The sequence below is a fragment of the Strix uralensis genome, chromosome 22, assembly GCF_047716275.1.
Source record: "Strix uralensis isolate ZFMK-TIS-50842 chromosome 22, bStrUra1, whole genome shotgun sequence".
Lineage (NCBI taxonomy): Eukaryota > Metazoa > Chordata > Aves > Strigiformes > Strigidae > Strix > Strix uralensis.
The window spans coordinates 11,716,617-11,734,422 of NC_133993.1; the positions used below are offsets into that span (position 1 = coordinate 11,716,617).

The 17,806-nt window shown below is 43.0% G+C and overlaps 1 protein-coding gene across 4 annotated transcripts; it reads left to right on the plus strand.

Moving 5' to 3' along the window:
* Positions 1-34: 34 nt before the first annotated feature.
* Positions 35-16,817, plus strand: DHX8 (DEAH-box helicase 8). 4 transcript variants are annotated; one of them, XM_074891849.1, is made up of 23 exons: positions 35-1,091; positions 1,388-1,473; positions 2,072-2,144; positions 2,590-2,675; positions 3,272-3,381; positions 3,485-3,796; positions 4,095-4,239; positions 5,316-5,519; positions 6,423-6,510; positions 6,849-6,946; positions 7,497-7,644; positions 8,038-8,219; positions 8,618-8,812; positions 9,006-9,191; positions 9,685-9,895; positions 10,143-10,324; positions 11,090-11,230; positions 11,523-11,678; positions 12,507-12,644; positions 13,071-13,199; positions 14,280-14,476; positions 14,614-14,793; positions 15,337-16,817. In XM_074891849.1, the coding sequence occupies exons 1-23, from the start codon at positions 941-943 to the stop codon at positions 15,554-15,556; spliced, it is 3,618 nt and encodes a 1,205-aa protein (XP_074747950.1). In that variant the 5' UTR covers positions 35-940; the 3' UTR covers positions 15,557-16,817. The 4 variants fall into 4 exon arrangements, with proteins under 4 accessions (XP_074747950.1, XP_074747952.1, XP_074747951.1 ...); XM_074891850.1 differs by having other exon boundaries at positions 960-1,042; XM_074891851.1 differs by lacking the exon at positions 3,485-3,796.
* Positions 16,818-17,806: the final 989 nt, after the last annotated feature.

Below are 17,806 nucleotides of genomic sequence, written 5' to 3' on the forward strand. Positions count from 1 at the left end.
AGGGTTTTGGTTTTTTTTTTTTTTTTTTTGCCTAAAGCTGTAGAACTACCCAACAGACTTTACAGAAGGAACAGCCCTGCAAGCCTTCTCTCACAGTTGTATCCCCCAAACGATGGAGGGGTTAAACGTTATTCCTGAGGTTCTGGTTTAGATGCTGCCCGATGCATTCTAGATGGTAAAATAGGAGCCTGGGAGTTACTCAGCAGTTGGGCATTTTCCTGCATCTGTCCCACTGAAGGATAGAACCAAACTGTCGGAGTAGTTGAAGATTATGGAAGAAAGTCTCTGATCCTGTCTTTGAAATACGCTTCTTAAACCACCACCTCTTAGAGCTGTTGCAGAGGGGTGCTCCCCTCTCGTGCCATCCCTTGAGATCACACTGAAACGGGAACGAGTCGCCTTCCTCCCTCCAGCAGGGATGAAGAAGCTCCATGTCCCATTCCGAAACCCTCACGGCTCATCACCTCTCTTAAGTCCTTTTTGTTTTGCCCTGTCGTTGATTCTGCTCTGCACCTCCCTCCCCTGCTCTGGTGCTTCTCTACAGCTCTTCCCTGTCCACCAATGAAGGGCTCCTGCCGCCAGGGACCGAGCTCTTTGCGGGGCGGCTCTTCGCCCTTGTAGCCGCTGCGCAGTCCCCGGGAGGCGGCAGCTTCTCCGTCAGCGGGAGCGGAGAGCCTTCACGGCCTGGCCGAGACCGGCGGAGATGGACGGCCGCCGGGGCTGAGGCGGGGAGCGGCGGCCCGCTCTGCCCCTGCCGCCGGGGCAGCGCGGGGGAGCTCTGCGGCCCGGCCCGCCCCGCCGCTTTCCCTGCTGAGGGCGGCCGGGCGCGACCCATCGGCGAAGGACCCCGAGCGGGCCCGGCCCGGGCCCCGCCTCCCCCCGCCCCTCGGGGCCCCGCCGCGGGTGGTGCCGGAACCCGCGTCCCTCGCGCCCGCCCCGGATGCGGAAGTGGCGTCGGGGCGCGCGGCCGGGCGGGATCATGGCGGAGCTGGTGGCGGCGGAGGAGCTGGCGAAGCTCGAGTACCTGTCGCTCGTCTCCAAGGTCTGCACCGAGCTGGACAATCACCTGGGCATCAACGACAAGGACCTGGGTGAGCGCGGCACCGGCCCGCGGCGGGAGGGGCTGTTGCAGCCGTTGCTGTCGGCCAGGACGCGCTTTGCGAAGGGCCTTTTCGAATTCAGAAAAAAACCCTGATTGTTCCTCAAAAAACTTGTCGCGAGCGAACGCCTCGGTCTGGGCTCCCGCGAAGGAGCGTGGAAGCCGCTGCGGGCAGATGGACCGGGCGGGTGACGGCGCTGCCGGGGGAGCAGCCGGTACCCAGATAGGAAGTGCTCGTGCTGCCTTTTCATCGTCTGTTCTAATTTATTTTCTGCTTCTTCTTTACAGCCGAGTTTGTGATAAGTCTTGCTGAGAAAAATACTACATTTGACACATTTAAAGCAGTTCTTCTAAAGAATGGTGCCGAGTTCACTGTAAGCGAGATCTGAGCGTTATTTCTGTGTCGTTCTTGTCCTGGTATATTTTATAGAGCTTTTTGTTTTAAAGAAATAGGTGTGAGGAGTCATTGGTTTTCTTCAGTTAGAAAAATATGCACTAATTAGCTTCTAAGTATTCCTGTATCATTAAGCCAAGCTTCCTCCTCCCTCCTTCCTTTTTTAAAACTTTTGTAGTCTTTGCAAAGCATCTTTCTGAGGACTCGAGCTGCTTATTGTCTCGTTGAGGGTATAAAATATGGAAGGAACAAATTTTCACAAAGGCAAATGTTGTTGTAGGGTTTTCTGTGGTACTTAGATGCTGGGTTCATGAGTTCCTCAGAAATAACTGGGTAGATTAAACAGGTCTTTAAAAAATGACAAATAGAAAAGTCACTTACATGGGATTATCATAATGATTTTCAGATTCAATTTATTATGTCATCTTAGGATGTACATGAAGACCAGTGATACTTTCTGAAAATAACCAGCATCTTCAGAATTGAGGTTTTTTTGTCCTGCTAATAAACCCTCAATTGTGCCTTCTAATACAAAAGTGTTGCAGTTATTTCTTAAAGTATTTTATTAAATTTTTCAGGATTCCCTTATTAGTAATTTGTTACGGCTCATACAGACAATGCGGCCTCCACCGAAACCATCTACGAGCAAAGGTACACACAATCTTGTCCGTCTGTCAGTTCAGTGTAAAAAGAAAAACAAAACCTTTTGTCTTTTGTAGCTTTTGGCTATCTTTGGTAAGATTGATATAGTTATTGTTCTAGTCTTGTAAGGCGAGACTTTGCAACGTACTGTTGCGGTGGGAGTCTCTCTGTTGTTAGTGGTAGATTGACAAAGCCGTTTAAGTGCCAAAAACGTGCTGAGTACACTATTTAGAGTATTTATGTATTTTACAGATTCACTAATAATCAGAATTTTATTTGTAGGAAGGTAACATTGTGATCTTTGAGTTAAGTCTCTGTAAAATATCAACATTTGTATTCAGGTGAAAGTTAAACTTTATATTCAGTTACAGAAAAATCAAGAGCGAATTGTTCTAGCTCTTCTGAGTTTTGGCATTTTTTTGTTTGTCTGTTTTGTTTTGAATCTCAAAATCAGAGACAGTTGTCAAACCCAAATCAGAGAAGGAAAAGTTGAAGGAATTGTTTCCAGCCCTTTGCAGGCCAGACAATCCCAACATCAGGGTAAGGTCCTAATTTCAGATTTCTTTTGTATGTGAAAACATAATTTATTTTTTTCCCCGTTTCCCTTAGTTTTAAGTTCTTTCACGTTAACATCTCTCCTGCTAACACATGGATAGAAGCGAACGATGAGAAATGAAATACAGAAAAGGTAGAAGGCTGGTATTATTGCATACAGTTGTTAAGACTAGCTGTTACTGTTTTGCAGAATACCTGGAAGATGAGGCTCTTGTGACATGAAATTTGTAGCCTGTCCTTTTTTACATAATGTCTAAAAAAGTAACAAGGGATTACAAACTAGATAAGAATTTTGGACATTCATTTGCTACGAGGGACTTGCATTTTGTATTTCTGTAATAATTTGAGGTGTTGAGATGAAGCTGTCTTTTGTATAAAAGCAGAATTGGCTCAGTGTTGTGGCAGAATAGGGGGACAGCTTTATTACTTTTTTCCCCCCTACATCATGTATTTTATCTGATCTTTTTTTAATCTTATATTCCTTCTAAATAGATATGTATGTGATTATCCTTTCTGTAGATTAATTCTCTGTGACAGACTTTTTATCAGCCCTCTTAGAGGATGGTTCTCTGTTCTTGCAGAACATGCTGGATGAAGATGATGTGAAAGTTGCAGCTGATGCCCTGAAGGAACTCGAAGCTCTGATGCCTAGTGCAGACAGACAGGGCAGGCAGAGGAGCAGCGACCACCGGTGGGTTTCGGGTGTGTCTTTGTGGGATGGGTATTGGCAGTGGTATTGCTTGCTTGTTCTCTTCTTACGTGGAATTTCACTGCAAATATGTAATGTTTGTTAGGGCAAAGAAAAAGAGGAAGAGCCGGAGTCGTAGCAGGGACAGGAAGCGAAGGCGCAGATCTCGCTCTAGGTCTCGCTCTAGGACTTGGGATAGGAACAGGGGAAAATCCAGATACCGGTCAAGGAGCAGAAGTCAGAGTCCCAGTAGGGACCGTAAGGATCGAGAGAAGTACGTGGAGAAGAGCAACGAGAGGTGGAGAGACAAGCACATTGACCGCCCACCGCCTGAGGAGCCTTCCATTGGAGACATTTACAATGGCAAGGTCACAAGTATAATGCAGTTTGGATGCTTTGTGCAGCTGGAAGGACTAAGGTACCTTCTGACGTTCACAACAAATCTGGTACTATTCCATCTGAGTTCTCTTTTCTGCTAGCATCTTAAAGAGGTTGAGGGGCTACAATAAGGTATGCTGGGTTTTGATGCCAAACTGGAAGTCTGTTTCAGAAAAATAAATTGGATAGCAGAGAATGTTGTTCTTATAAAGAACAGTTTATGAACGTACACAACCAACCAGTTGACAACAAAATATTTTAATCGAGACTCTGACTGATCTGAAAGACTGTCGAAGCAATAACATACAACATTTCACGCCCTTCTGTTTCGCTGACAGGAAGCGTTGGGAGGGCTTGGTCCACATCTCAGAGCTTCGAAGAGAAGGACGGGTTGCCAATGTCGCCGATGTTGTGAGCAAAGGACAAAGAGTAAAAGTCAAAGTGTTATCCTTTACTGGATCCAAAACCAGCCTGAGCATGAAGGTATGGAACACATTTTATAGTGCTTATAAGTAAAGTTTGTGGTGCTAAAATTTTTGAAGATTATGCCTCTTTTTGCTATTTTTTGCTCTTTTTGATGAAAACTAATACGTAACCCTTGAAGTGGGAGTCTAAAAAAATTGAGTTGCTGTTCTGTATTTAAGTGGCCTATTACTTTTTGCTCATTTTCTGTAGGTTCACAGAATCAACTAGGTTGGAAAGGACCTTGAAGATCATCTAGTCCAACCATTAACCTAACACTGCCAGTTCCCATCTACACCATATCTCTCAGCGCTATGTTGACCCTACCCTTAAACACCTCCAGGGATGGGGACTCTACCACCTCCCTGGGCAATCCATTCCACTGCCTAATAACCCATTCTGTAAAGAAATACTTCCTGACATCTAGTCTAAACCTTCCCTGGCGCAACTTGAGGCCATTCCCTCTTGTCCTATCGCTTGTTACTTGGTTAAAGAGACTCATCCCCAGCTCTCTGCAACCTCCTTTCAGGTAGTTGTAGAGGGCGATGAGGTGCCCCTCAGCCTCCTCTTCTCCAGACTAAACATTCCCAGTTCCCTCAGCCGCTCCCCGTACGACACGTGCTCCAGACCCTTCACCAGCTTCGTTGCCCTTCTCTGGACACGCTCGAGTAATTCAATGTCCTTCTTGTAGTGAGGGGCCCAAAACTGAACACAGTAATCGAGGTTCTTTGTTTTGATGCATTGTTCTTAACAATTTTTTGACTTGACATGTTAGCTGAGTGGCAAGGCAAACCTCAAGCTGCTGCTATGTTTGTCTTCCTTTTTCAGTACGAGAGAAGCTTTTCATTTTAAATGAAATCATTGCTATTGCCAAGGCAGAGTGTTTCAGGCCTTGGGGTAACTTACCTCACAATACCAGCTGGGGGGAAAAAAAAAAGTATGCAAAATAGCATTTTATGTGTGTGTGCTGTTGTTGGTAGTAGTTTCTCTGAGAAACGTGCTCTGCTTTTTCTCTTGTGTTAGAATAAGTACCAGTGTTAATAGATAAGGAGATGTGCAATATAGGTAGAGCTGATTGATTAATCAATCTAATGTAGGATGTTGATCAAGACACTGGGGAAGACTTGAACCCAAACCGGAGGAGAAACCTGGTTGGAGAAACCAATGAAGAAACCTCTATGAGAAACCCGGACAGACCCAGTCACCTGTCCCTGGTGAACGCCCCGGAGGTGGAGGATGATAGCCTTGAACGGAAACGCCTCACCCGAATTTCAGACCCGGAGAAATGGGAAATAAAACAGGTGCATTTTCTACTCAGGGAAGTAAGAGTGTCAGTCAGTAAAACTGCTAGGGAGTTTTCTGAACTAGAATACGGCTCCTTGATTGTCTGTTTGTGTAGCTTATTCCTTACCTCTAAATTGCTGCCTTCCTGTGATTTGGGCCTTCAACCTTAGTTCTATCTGTGAAGTTAGCCCTGCTTTTGAGCAGGAGGTTGTGTTGCGGGAGGATATCGGACTTGCACAACTCTATGAGAATTACATCCAGCAAAGCCATTTATTTTTCCAATAGTACATACTTATGCTCTCGCCAAAGCTTTTACTTCATAATTAGTAAATCAGCAATTAGACAGCTATCAACCTTTTCTCCGACCACCATCAGACCACTCTAACACGCGCTGTGCAGACTCAACTTCTTGTCACGCGCTGTTCACGCAGCGGTAACTTCTCACAGTTCAGCACTTTCCCACAGCTCAGTGTTGCAGCTGTCCATTGTTTTTCCCTGCCACCTTGGCACAACTCGGCAGTTTCTTATCTTTCTCCCAAGGCCTGTTTCTCATCAAAGCCTTGCCGCTTCTTCAGGGCTGTGCAGGGCTGACAGGCTGATGTCTCCCACAAGGTTGGACCAGGTAGCCCCCAGAGATCACTCGGACCTGGAGGATCACATCTTTATCCAGTGACACTTAGGTGGTACTTGTTCCACTGACAGTATTTAGAATAACAAAAGGACTGTTTGCTCAGAGACTGGATGACTTAGAGACTGGAAGAGATGTGCCACAGTGCAGGACCTTTCCTTTGTTCTGAAATCACAACATTCCTTTGCTCCTGTTTTACAAGTCTGGCAATAGCATTAGAACTGAGACCTCGTGGGCGTGGGTTGTGTTAGTTCATGGGGACAAATTCATGTTGTATTCATTCTTTTCCCAGATGATTGCAGCTAATGTGCTTTCCAAGGAAGAGTTTCCTGATTTTGATGAGGAGACTGGGATTCTTCCTAAAGTTGATGATGAAGAAGGTGGTATTTCCGAGTAATCTTCTTGGTGTTGTAAATTCCTTGTGTTTCTAGATGTGTTTTGATTCAGAAAGAGGTGATGATATAAGTGGATGTGAAGTATCTCCTGAGTTGCTGTCATCTTAAACATTTGGAACTAGGGTTGCTCTAGCCTTATAATTAGTGATGTTCGAATGTGCCCTGTCTGTGCGTTCTTTTTGCTTGTGGGGTTTTGACTTTTAAAACTATCTAAGCACGTAACAATCAAGAATACACAGGAAGCACTGTTTGAAGAGGTACTTTTATGTACCTGAAAGATGACGTTTAACTTTTCTATAAAAATTGTCACTTGCGGATTTTAGATGAGGACCTTGAGATTGAGTTAGTTGAAGAAGAGCCACCGTTCCTTCGAGGTCATACTAAACAGAGCATGGATATGAGTCCCATCAAAATAGTAAAGGTAAGAGATTTCCAGGACTAAACCTAATCCACTTGATTTAATTAAATAAATATTTGGGAATTTAGCAGCCATTTTTCGACCTGGACGTTACTGAGAGCCCTGAAAAACATTACCACTGAACTGAAGATCCTTTCTTTACTTATAAAGCTGGGTTCTGACTTAACTGGTGACAGTGAAGTGGAATAATAGAACCGAAATGCACATTAGCCTGCAGCAGCAACCACTTCACATAACTGTGTTAGAACACACTTCCTCTGTTCTACTTTTTCTTACCTTTTGAAAGTAGAAGGTAGTAGAGAAGTACTTAATTTTTGTTGGTTGTGCCCATAATCCTCCTGACAGGACAGTGTAGGGGTGCTCCATATTAGTCATGACCATGGAAGTTCATGAGGCTGGGCTAATGGAAATATCCTGGAAGTCAAATAGATAAAAGGTTAACATCTTTTAAAGCATCTTCAGAAGGTGCTTCTAAAGGACAGTGATGACAGAGACCTAATCGAAGTTGAAGGGTTGGGAGTGCTTGAAGTCTTAACTTTTTCTTGCTTTTCAGAATCCAGACGGGTCCTTGTCCCAGGCTGCAATGATGCAGAGTGCTTTAGCTAAAGAGAGACGAGAACTTAAACAAGCCCAGAGAGAAGCGGAGATGGATTCTATCCCCATGGGACTCAACACACACTGGGTGGATCCCCTCCCTGATGGTATGTCTGGACACATCCAAGTGTGAACTGTGCCTTTTTTGTGGTAATTGAGCAACCCAGGAGAAATGTGTTGATACTGTGTTTGTCTGCCTCACTTGAAAAGGGAGGCAAAGAAGAAATGTTTTTTCTACAGAAGTGGAAATAGGAGTCTCAAGGGAAATGTACAGATATATCCTGCTGTCTGTCAAGGATGTGTTACTAAAAGGTGTGCTGGGTGGTGAAGCAGTTTTTTATGTGGAAATTAATGTAATAATGGGGGTATGCATGTAGGAACTTAAAAAACACTTAAACACACAAGTATAGAAGGCATAGATGATGAAACAATAGGAGCAGGATCATCAGGGTCTGTGCTGTGTGAACCTAGATGTATTGGTGAAACTGTTTCTTTTCTAGTGGATGGAAGACAAATAGCTGCAAACATGCGAGGTATTGGGATGATGCCCAATGATATCCCAGAGTGGAAGAAACATGCATTTGGTGGCAACAAAGCTTCTTATGGTAAGAAGACCCAGCTTTCCATCATTGAGCAAAGAGAGAGTCTCCCAATCTTCAGACTGAAGGAGCAGCTGATACAAGTAAGGGTCCTGAAATGGCATTCTTGTTTGAACAAGCAATATTTTAAAATAAATATTCTTGGTTTAGTTTGTTGACAGGTGAATAGCCAATTAGATAATTTTAGGTGCAGAACTGTAGCTTGGCGTAATTGTTTTAAAGAATTAGGTATATGTGTATTTTAATAAAACTCCAGATATTTACTGACATAAGTCAGAATTGAAACTAGGATCGTCGGCAAGGGATGAGTCAGCTAAATGGTTAAGTGGTTTCCTGGCTTGATCAGTAGGAACACTTGTATGATTTTTGGTCTGGGTCAGCTGGAGCAAGAGCACTAGGTGCTCAGTCTAGTCACTGTGTTGATTTTGTTTGTTTTGTGTTTATAAATTTTGACAGTTGTATCTATTACAATCTTTTCTAGGCTGTGCATGACAACCAGATTCTGATTGTTATCGGAGAGACAGGATCTGGGAAAACAACACAGATCACCCAATACCTGGCTGAGGCGGGGTATACATCAAGAGGAAAGATTGGGTGTACTCAGCCCCGCAGAGTGGCCGCAATGTCTGTTGCAAAGAGGGTGTCAGAGGAATTTGGTTGCTGCTTGGGACAAGAGGTGAATTTCCACGTTGAAGAACATGCCAGAATAAGTATGCGGAAAAATCAGTACTGGAGCTAGTTTGCTTGTGTGGGCATGTGTCTGTTCCCTTACAGGCTGGAAAATGAGCTTGCAGAATAATCAAATGGGAATTAATGGTGCTAATAAGTTTATTCTGTATCTTCAGTTTCTGCGCAACTCTTCTCTCTAGGTTGGCTACACTATTCGATTTGAAGACTGCACGAGCCCTGAGACTGTTATCAAGTACATGACAGATGGTATGTTACTGAGGGAGTGCCTGATCGATCCTGATCTGACCCAGTATGCCATTATTATGCTGGATGAAGCCCATGAGAGGACCATACATACAGATGTGCTCTTTGGACTCCTGAAGAAGGTAACGGAGCATTTAATTTTTATTGCTTCAGTGTCCTCTGTGTGCTACGTGTGGGTAGGAGAACATAGGGAAAGGCAGGGTCACACAAATCAAGTTCATTCATGTGCTGTCTCAGTCTCTTCTGAAGCAATAGGATTTGTAATCCAAATTTTCATAGGATGAGCCTCTGTGTGAAGACAAAGCAGGCAAAATTCAGCAGAAACAATGGGAATTGGCAGTCCAGAATGCTCATAATGATGGATGAGCAGAGGAGTGTCCTTGCTTTGCTCTTTCTTCTCTGACATAGGCTTTCTGTGATAGGTGCTGCTAGGAAAGGTTTGAAATGTGACCTTGGCAGTCAACTTTTTTAAAATTCTGCATACTGGAATGAGCTGCCTTTCTGCTCAGACGTTAAAACACATGATAGTACTGGCCATGTTTCTCTGACTTAAGTGTTATATGTTAATAGTCCCAAAGGCAATAAATGACTTGAGAACTTTTTCTTCTGCTGTAGACAGTGCAGAAACGGCAGGATATGAAGTTGATAGTGACGTCAGCAACACTGGATGCTGTGAAATTTTCTCAGTATTTCTATGAAGCGCCGATCTTCACAATTCCTGGCAGAACATATCCAGTAGAAATTCTGTACACAAAAGAGCCAGAGACAGATTATTTGGATGCCAGTCTGATTACAGTAATGCAGATCCACTTAACAGAGCCACCAGGTGAGTGGGGAATTGTCTAGGGTTATGAGCAAAATGCTCTCAGTGCTATTCTCTATGGTTCGTAAATAAAATGATGGAAAAGTTGGATGAAAGACTGAAGTATGTAGCTTCTGGCTAAGAGCTGTTGCCCAGGGACTAGCAAAAATTGGGGATTCTCTGCTTTAAATGGAAAAGGTGAGGGATGGAAATGTGGAGTTGTACTGAACAGTATTCATTCTGTGAATGTTTGAATTTGCTTCCTGTGTAGGTGACATTTTGGTATTTCTAACTGGTCAGGAAGAGATTGACACTGCCTGTGAAATCCTCTATGAGAGGATGAAATCTCTAGGACCTGATGTTCCAGAGTTAATTATCCTACCGGTATATTCAGCTTTACCCAGTGAAATGCAAACCAGGATCTTTGACCCAGCCCCACCAGGAAGCAGAAAGGTAATTTTAGTTGTGTGGCTTCATCTTCTACCGATGCGTTTTAGTAGTGGGTGTATTACACTGCTAATCATACTTCTTTTCATTCTTTTGGGTTTTTTTCAGCACTTCTGATTCCATTAGTTACAACTTCAGACAAAATTATGTAGTTATGAAGAAAAGGTGGCTTACATGCAGCTTAGAGCATGTTTTTGGTTGTGTACATGGCTATACATGTTATCTAAGCCTTTGAAAATGTATATAAAAACACCTGGTGTAGCAAACCTCTGCATGGAATGTTCTTTGTGTGTTTTTTAATGCTGCCTTTAAAGGATATTATCTTTAGTGAAATCTAAATGCAGTTCCTATTGGATGGATGTAAGTTTCCTACCAAACAGCTAGTGAATATCCAGAGATATATTCTGTGGAAGATTCTTCTCTAAATATGGACTGTGTTTGAGTAATAGGCAAAAATTCTCCTTGAAGTCCGTGCAGTCTACTTGCAAACTTACAATGATTTTTCACTTGCTTTTAATTATGGATTTTATCATGCTCTTTTCTCATATTGCCAAATCTAAAACAAATGTATATACTTAAATGCTGTCGATCTTTAACTGTAGATAAAGCTGCTTTCTGTTTGTCTGTGAACACATTTTTCCTTTCAATAGTGAATGAGTGTTGCATTTCTTTACTGCTCGTATCATGTAGAATGGACTGTTTAAGTTGAGCAGCATGGTTGCCTTAGCAACCAGACACAGAACTGGTACTGAGTCAAGCTGTTGTTGGCAGGTTGTCATCGCCACTAACATTGCTGAGACATCTTTGACTATTGATGGAATATATTATGTAGTGGATCCTGGCTTTGTGAAGCAGAAAGTTTATAACTCCAAGACTGGAATTGACCAGCTGGTTGTTACGCCGATTTCACAGGTAGGCATTCTGTGTTTGACTTTTTTTTTTTTCCCCCCTGCCGGTAATGTGTATCTTGATGACGTGGCCTCCAAGCCCATGGAAGCAAAGTGAGGCAGTGATAAAACCACACTTTCGATAACATCCTGAGACTCCTTGAGGCTGTGCCTAAGGAACACGTACTTTCCTGAGTTGTATTGGAAATCTCTTTCTATTAATACAAATAAAATTGTGAACAATTAATCATTTTATTTTGCTTGTGTTCACCTGTGCCTGTTTGCACCTGTTCACTGAGATGCCTTCTTACCTTTAGGCTCAAGCAAAGCAGCGAGCAGGAAGGGCTGGGAGAACAGGACCAGGAAAATGCTATAGATTATATACAGAGCGTGCTTATCGAGATGAAATGCTAACCACCAATGTGCCTGAAATCCAGAGAACAAATTTGGCCAGTACAGTACTTTCCCTGAAGGTAGGTATTTCACCAGTTTGTGGCAAGCCAACATAATCATAAGCATTTCAGTAAATGAGTCTCTGCCTTTACGAGCCTCATGAAGTACTTCTGCAATTTCACACCCTTCTAGTGAACAAAGGTGTTTTGGAAGGGAGACTGCATCAGATGCAGTTCTCGGGCACTGAACTTGCTCCGGTGTTTTTCTGTTGAGGGTTCTAATGTCGAATATCCCCCAAAACCACAAGTCTGAGCTGCACAGAACTGTTAGTTGCAGGAGGCTTGAGAAAGAGGAATCTTACGGGCAGTACACGTTTCCTATGTAAGGTATATTTGTGTTGTTAACAGATAAGACACACTGTTTTAGAGTGGTTTTTGATCTCCAAACATACATCTTCAAAGCGTGTACCATCCCTCTGGGAGTCTGCAGACTGGATCTAACCCAGTACATAGCAGCTGGGGAAGCTACTGCCTTTCCCCCTTTCTGGGAACAAGGGGAAGGGTGGAGACACATCTAGTGTCCATTGGAGCTGTCAAGCCACACTGGTCTACAAGGCAGGAAGTCCTCAAAATCAGCATTTAGCCTGTATGTCCCCTTGATGGAATCATCTTCCTCGAGAGAGATGTGCCAGAGCAACAGACTGGAAGACTGAATGGTGGGTGAAAGCCATACGTAGAAATACAGCCAAGTGTTCATGGCTGTGGTTACAGTCAGGATAAGGACGCACGGCTAGGGCTGCTTAAAGTTCTGTAGTGCCTCGTTGTTTGATGGGTATGTATCTCTGGCAGGAGTTTGGTGTCTTCCTTCTCGGTGTTTTAACTTGGGTTTTCCCCACTCCCTCTGTTCAGGCTATGGGCATCAATGATTTGCTCTCCTTTGACTTTATGGATGCTCCCCCAATGGAAACTCTCATAACTGCCATGGAGCAGCTGTACACCCTGGGAGCTCTGGATGACGAGGGACTGCTCACTCGACTTGGGCGCAGGGTAGGCAAAACAGAATACTGCTTAGCACTGGCTGGGTTGTAGATATTTAGGGGGTGACAGGAGAGTAGTTGTATAAGGATTTGCCTAGCACTGTTGGTTTCCTTTTCCTTTTATTGTCATGTTTTATTGGTAGCTTTTCACTTACCATAGTTAAGTACCTTCTGCTTTTTAAGGAGCAGCTATTATTTCTCCTTATTAATAAGGTTACTTTTGTTAATGTCTAAAAATTTCCTGTGAGTATTGGGATATTCTTGCAATAGTGAGTATAGACAAATAATTTGCTTTGTGTTGAGTAAAGTTATTCTGGGCAAAGCACACTGCTTTGGAAAGGAAGCATGGAAGAAAGGGCATTGCTCTCTTTTGCACTGAGAGAACTCGAGATTTTTCCAAGATGTTGGAGGGTACCCTGAAACAGGTTTCTTGCAGATGGCAGAATTCCCCTTGGAGCCTATGTTGTGTAAGATGTTGATCATGTCTGTACATCTGGGGTGCAGTGAGGAAATGTTGACCATAGTCTCCATGCTGTCTGTGCAGAACGTCTTCTACAGGCCAAAGGTAAGGAATGCAGCCAAGGAGCAGCAGTGTTCCAGCTTGGGTGGTTTTGTGTGCCTGCCTCAAGTGTTAGTGAGCATATTTGCCAAAATAAACCTGTAGCTTGGTTAGACTGTTTGCTCATACATTACATTTCTAATGCACCTTTTGGTTAAACACCCTGTAGCTGTGGATGTTGGTAGTTTGTTTGCAGATGGGAAGATGAAAGTTAGAACTCACATTCTCTTCTGTATTTTGCAGTAAACACATACAACCATAAACCAAGTCAGTTCCATCTCTGGAGCTCAGAGTACCTTTGTCATTTGTAGATACAGAGAATGTATTTCATCGTGGCAATCCTGTCCTTGCTGATTTCTTTTCAGTCAGCAAGCATCAGACTGTGCTGTGGTAGGATTCTTCCACAGCACACTTGTGTTTCATCCATTATTTCTTCATTATGATGGCCTGCTGCAGTTCAGTCTGTTAACTTCAGTTTTGGTCTATGTAGTTACAGTGTTTGATTAATGATGATTTATCTGCAGATTGGAGAAGTGGTGAGAGGTGGGTAGGTCAGCAGGGTCAAAGCTACTGCTTCAGCACTTTTGTTGATGAGTAATTGAGGTTGCTTCTATAGGAATAAAAAAACTAACTAGTTCAGTGCGTGCATATACTTCCTACAGTATAGGTGAGCCATTTACCTTGAAGTCCCCTTTCAAAAATAGGGACTGAAATTGAATAAAAAGCATCAAGGAGGGTGTGGGGGGGAAGTTCTTCATCTTTTCTGGTCAGGTCCTTGACACCCATGCAAGAGTGTTTAGGAGAAGTCTACGTGAGGTCTTTCCTTGGCAAGAACAGTTCTAGGCTTTGCTTTCATACGGGCATAGTTTTGGCTTAGGGAGAACAGTCCCAGTGACCTTTAGATTTTCATCACTTGGTTCTTAGTCTCTCACCATGCAAAATTGTGTCTTCTCAGTCTTATATCATCTGTTTCTTGGTAGACTTAAAAAGTCATGGTATGAGTGACAAGGAGCCCCTGTCCTTCATGATGCACAAGGATTGTCTCTGTGATGTAGATACCTGATTGATACATGTTTTATGTGTTAGGATAAACAAGCACTTGCTGATCAAAAGAAAGCCAAGTTCCATCAGACAGAAGGTGACCACCTCACTCTGCTGGCTGTGTACAATTCCTGGAAGAATAATAAGTTTTCAAATCCTTGGTGCTATGAAAACTTTATCCAGGCCAGATCCTTACGCAGGGCACAGGACATCCGCAAGCAGATGTTGGGCATTATGGACAGGTGAGCATGTCAAGAAGGATGAGTAGCAACTTTGTTTTCTTATTGTTCTTACATTTAATAGATAAACAAAATTTGCTAATCTGATGTTGGTAGCTGCACCCAAATCTGGTAATTTTTTTCTCTCTCACTCTTGTCAGGCACAAGCTGGATGTGGTATCCTGTGGGAAGGCAACAGTTCGAGTCCAGAAGGCCATCTGCAGTGGCTTCTTCCGAAATGCGGCAAAGAAGGATCCCCAGGAAGGTTATCGGACGCTCATTGATCAACAAGTAGTCTATATCCACCCGTCCAGTGCTCTCTTCAACAGGCAGCCAGAGTGGTAAGGAGGCACTGTTACATCATTTTCTATTGCAGTTCAGACTTTCTAACTGAAAAGGTTGTGGTGTGCACTATTTGTGGAGCACAGATCAAAGTATAGGCTGCTTTCTCAGCAGTCAGAAGAGTGAGAAAAGTTTCAAGTCTGCTTTTGGCTTTTGCTGCTGCTAAAATTAATGCCTGTGGCAGAGATGAGGTTTACTTTTTGAGCTAAGTCCAGGCCTGAAGCCTGCAGTTCTGTGTTTCTGTATTGTGAAAGTGAGTTTAAAACACTTGAGTGTTGAGGCAGCGGAGGGAGAAGGGGGGAAGTGGGGGGAGAGAGAAATGTTTTAAATGGAATGAAGTAGTTCTGTGCTGAAGAGTAGTTGTGAAGTAGGAGAGGAACAAGAAGATAGCTCTTCTGGGTGGTTCTTTTGGAGCTTATAAGGAGCCTTATGCTGCAGGAGAGTGAAACAGAGATAAAGGGGCCAGCCTAGGTACTCCAGCACTTGCCTTGTCTATTCCTGTTGGAAAAACTCAGTTCCAGAGTTGCTGTCCCTTTTCACAGGGTGGTGTATCATGAACTGGTGCTGACCACTAAGGAATATATGCGTGAAGTGACGACTATTGATCCTCGCTGGCTGGTGGAATTTGCACCAGCTTTCTTTAAGGTTTCTGATCCAACCAAGCTGAGCAAACAGAAAAAGCAACAGCGGCTGGAGCCCCTGTACAATCGCTACGAGGAGCCCAATGCTTGGAGGATATCACGCGCGTTCAGACGGCGATGAGCCCGGCTCCCTCAGGGACTCTTTTGGGGTTATGTTTGTGGGACTGTGATTTTTGCACTGCTGCAAGTGTCCCGAAAGAAAGCTTACCTACAAAATGAACAGAAAATAAGTGTTCCAGAGCAAAAGCACAAGGGGGCGATGTGTGCTCGTGTCAGCTGCCCCTCAGATTTCACAGCTCCCTGACAAATGTCCTGGGTCTCCTCAGTGTGTTGCATCATTTCAGAAATGGTTCTTGGAGCACTTCTTTAGTCATTCCCCTTTTAAGAGACAGAATCTTAGACTCGGAAATCAGGGCACTGAGATGAACAACAACAAAAAGATGATTAAAAAATCGTTGTTCACCAACCTAACTGTGTTCTGAATGACCAGACAAATAGAGGCTGGAATGGTTTGTTTCTTTACCCTGCTAAAAGGGTTTTATTTCTACTTAAGATCTTGGACAGCGGCTGTTTTTTGGGAGCTGCTTGTTCTCCATTTTTCCTATTTTAGGCATTTTCCTGTTCAGTGTAACTATTTGTCTTTTATGCAAGCCATCTGTGGTGAGATATTTAGTATCTGTGGCTTTGGGATAAGGCAGGAAAGATCCCTTGAAACCCAGCTAGAATGTCAGTTATACTTGGACAATGGCACAGGTCAGACTGCAAGTCTTATCCTTCATCACCATCTCCTCCGTGCTGAAGGCTAGTATATCAAACGGTAATTAACCACATCCACCCTGTAGCACGGCTCTGTCTGTGAACTAAGTGGTTACAGATGTTTAGCCTTTCTATACAATATGTCATGTGTTTTATTTCCACTTACAATGTTTGGTGACATCACAACTGTTGGTTTTTTTTTAATCGAATATGCTCTTACAGCTAAAATGTCTGTAAAACATTGTGTAACAGTTCCTCATTTAAAAAGGATTGACTATCCAGTGTGTACTATGTCATGCTGAAGCTGTCTGTAAATTATTTTTTCTGTTGCAAACAGATGAAACTTACTTGGTTCCATAGCTGCAGATACCCATTTGTTTTTTTTTTTTCCCAAAGCTGGGACATTTGCTGAAATTATTGTTGAAATGAGTAGTATGAAGTTGGCTGGTTGTTTTACACTCACTGAATTTGAAGAATGTTTCACACTGGGAAGCAGCTATATTGGAAATCTGTATCTGTGTACAGAGGTGGGCAGGGATGTTGTGTATACTGTTTTGTTATGTTGTATAAATGCCTTGAGCTTTCCTGTAGCGTTACATCTTCATAAAGTTAAATAGAATTAGAAAGTTTGTAAGTCTTTTCATTATGGCATTAGGCAGAGAAGGTTGTCCTATTGGATACTCTTCCAAGCATATTTTCCTTCCACGAACTCTGCAGCTGTGTCTGTTACTGTTTTCTATGAATATTTGCACTTGACTTTCAAGAGTCAAATGAAAGATGTAAAAGAGAAAATGTACACAATGAAAGTCCCAGTTGTACAGCATAACCTGAGGTATTTCTGTTCCAAATTAATTTTGTATTTGCCTCTCCAGTGTAGCCTCTTTCTGACTTATGGCAGGGGGAAGATGCATCAACAGAGAGGACTTTCTTTTTTTAAGTGAACAATTGTCATCTGTTTTGTGTGCATTATTTCTTTCCTTGGTGTAATTTTTTCAGTAATATCCTTTAATTTGTTTACAGAAACTTTTCCATGTCGACCTCAGCTGCTTGCTTTGGGAATACCTCACATCTAAAACTAGCCTGTGAAACAAGAATGCTGGCTTACAAACTTGAACCACTCACACATTTACTTTTTTTTAAAGCAAGTTTTATCAACTTGTTACTGCTCTGAGGTTTCTGAGTGTAACATCCTAATGTCTCCTACTGTTTATGTGATCTTTAGTTGTTTATATTGTGTAAAAACCTGAAAATAAGCTGCCTGATCCTAGGATAAAACCACAGATTTAATGCTTTATTCTGGCAGTATTTACATAACTGAATAGCCATTTTAGCCCCTTGCTGGGGCAAGTGTTCCTTGAGCTCTCCTGTGTTGAGGTGCTTCTGTAAGCACTTGCCAGCCTGCCTCTGTCTAAATGAACTGCATTATTTTAAATGGTATAAACTGTAGATCTGGTTCATTTTGGCTGTACTAAATGCACTAGCACTGGTAACACAAGTTTCTTACCTAAAGGCAAAATTTCTGTCAGCAGAAGCCATGTGTCTAGTCTGGAATGTTTTCGGAGGTGTTAAGTTTAGCATAACTGCTAAAAATTTCCAGAGTAAGTACGTATGTGTG

What these genes read in the sequence shown, in the direction of transcription:
- DHX8 (XM_074891849.1), top strand. Translation starts at nt 941, where the DNA reads ATGCGGAAGTGGCGTCGGGGCGCGCGGCCGGGCGGGATCATGGCGGAG. An exon ending in TCTTTGGACTCCTGAAGAAG is followed by an intron (nt 9,192 to 9,684) that starts GTAACGGAGCAT and finishes CTTCTGCTGTAG; the next exon opens with ACAGTGCAGAAACGGCAGGA. An exon ending in ATGTTGGGCATTATGGACAG is followed by an intron (nt 14,477 to 14,613) that starts GTGAGCATGTCA and finishes CACTCTTGTCAG; the next exon opens with GCACAAGCTGGATGTGGTAT.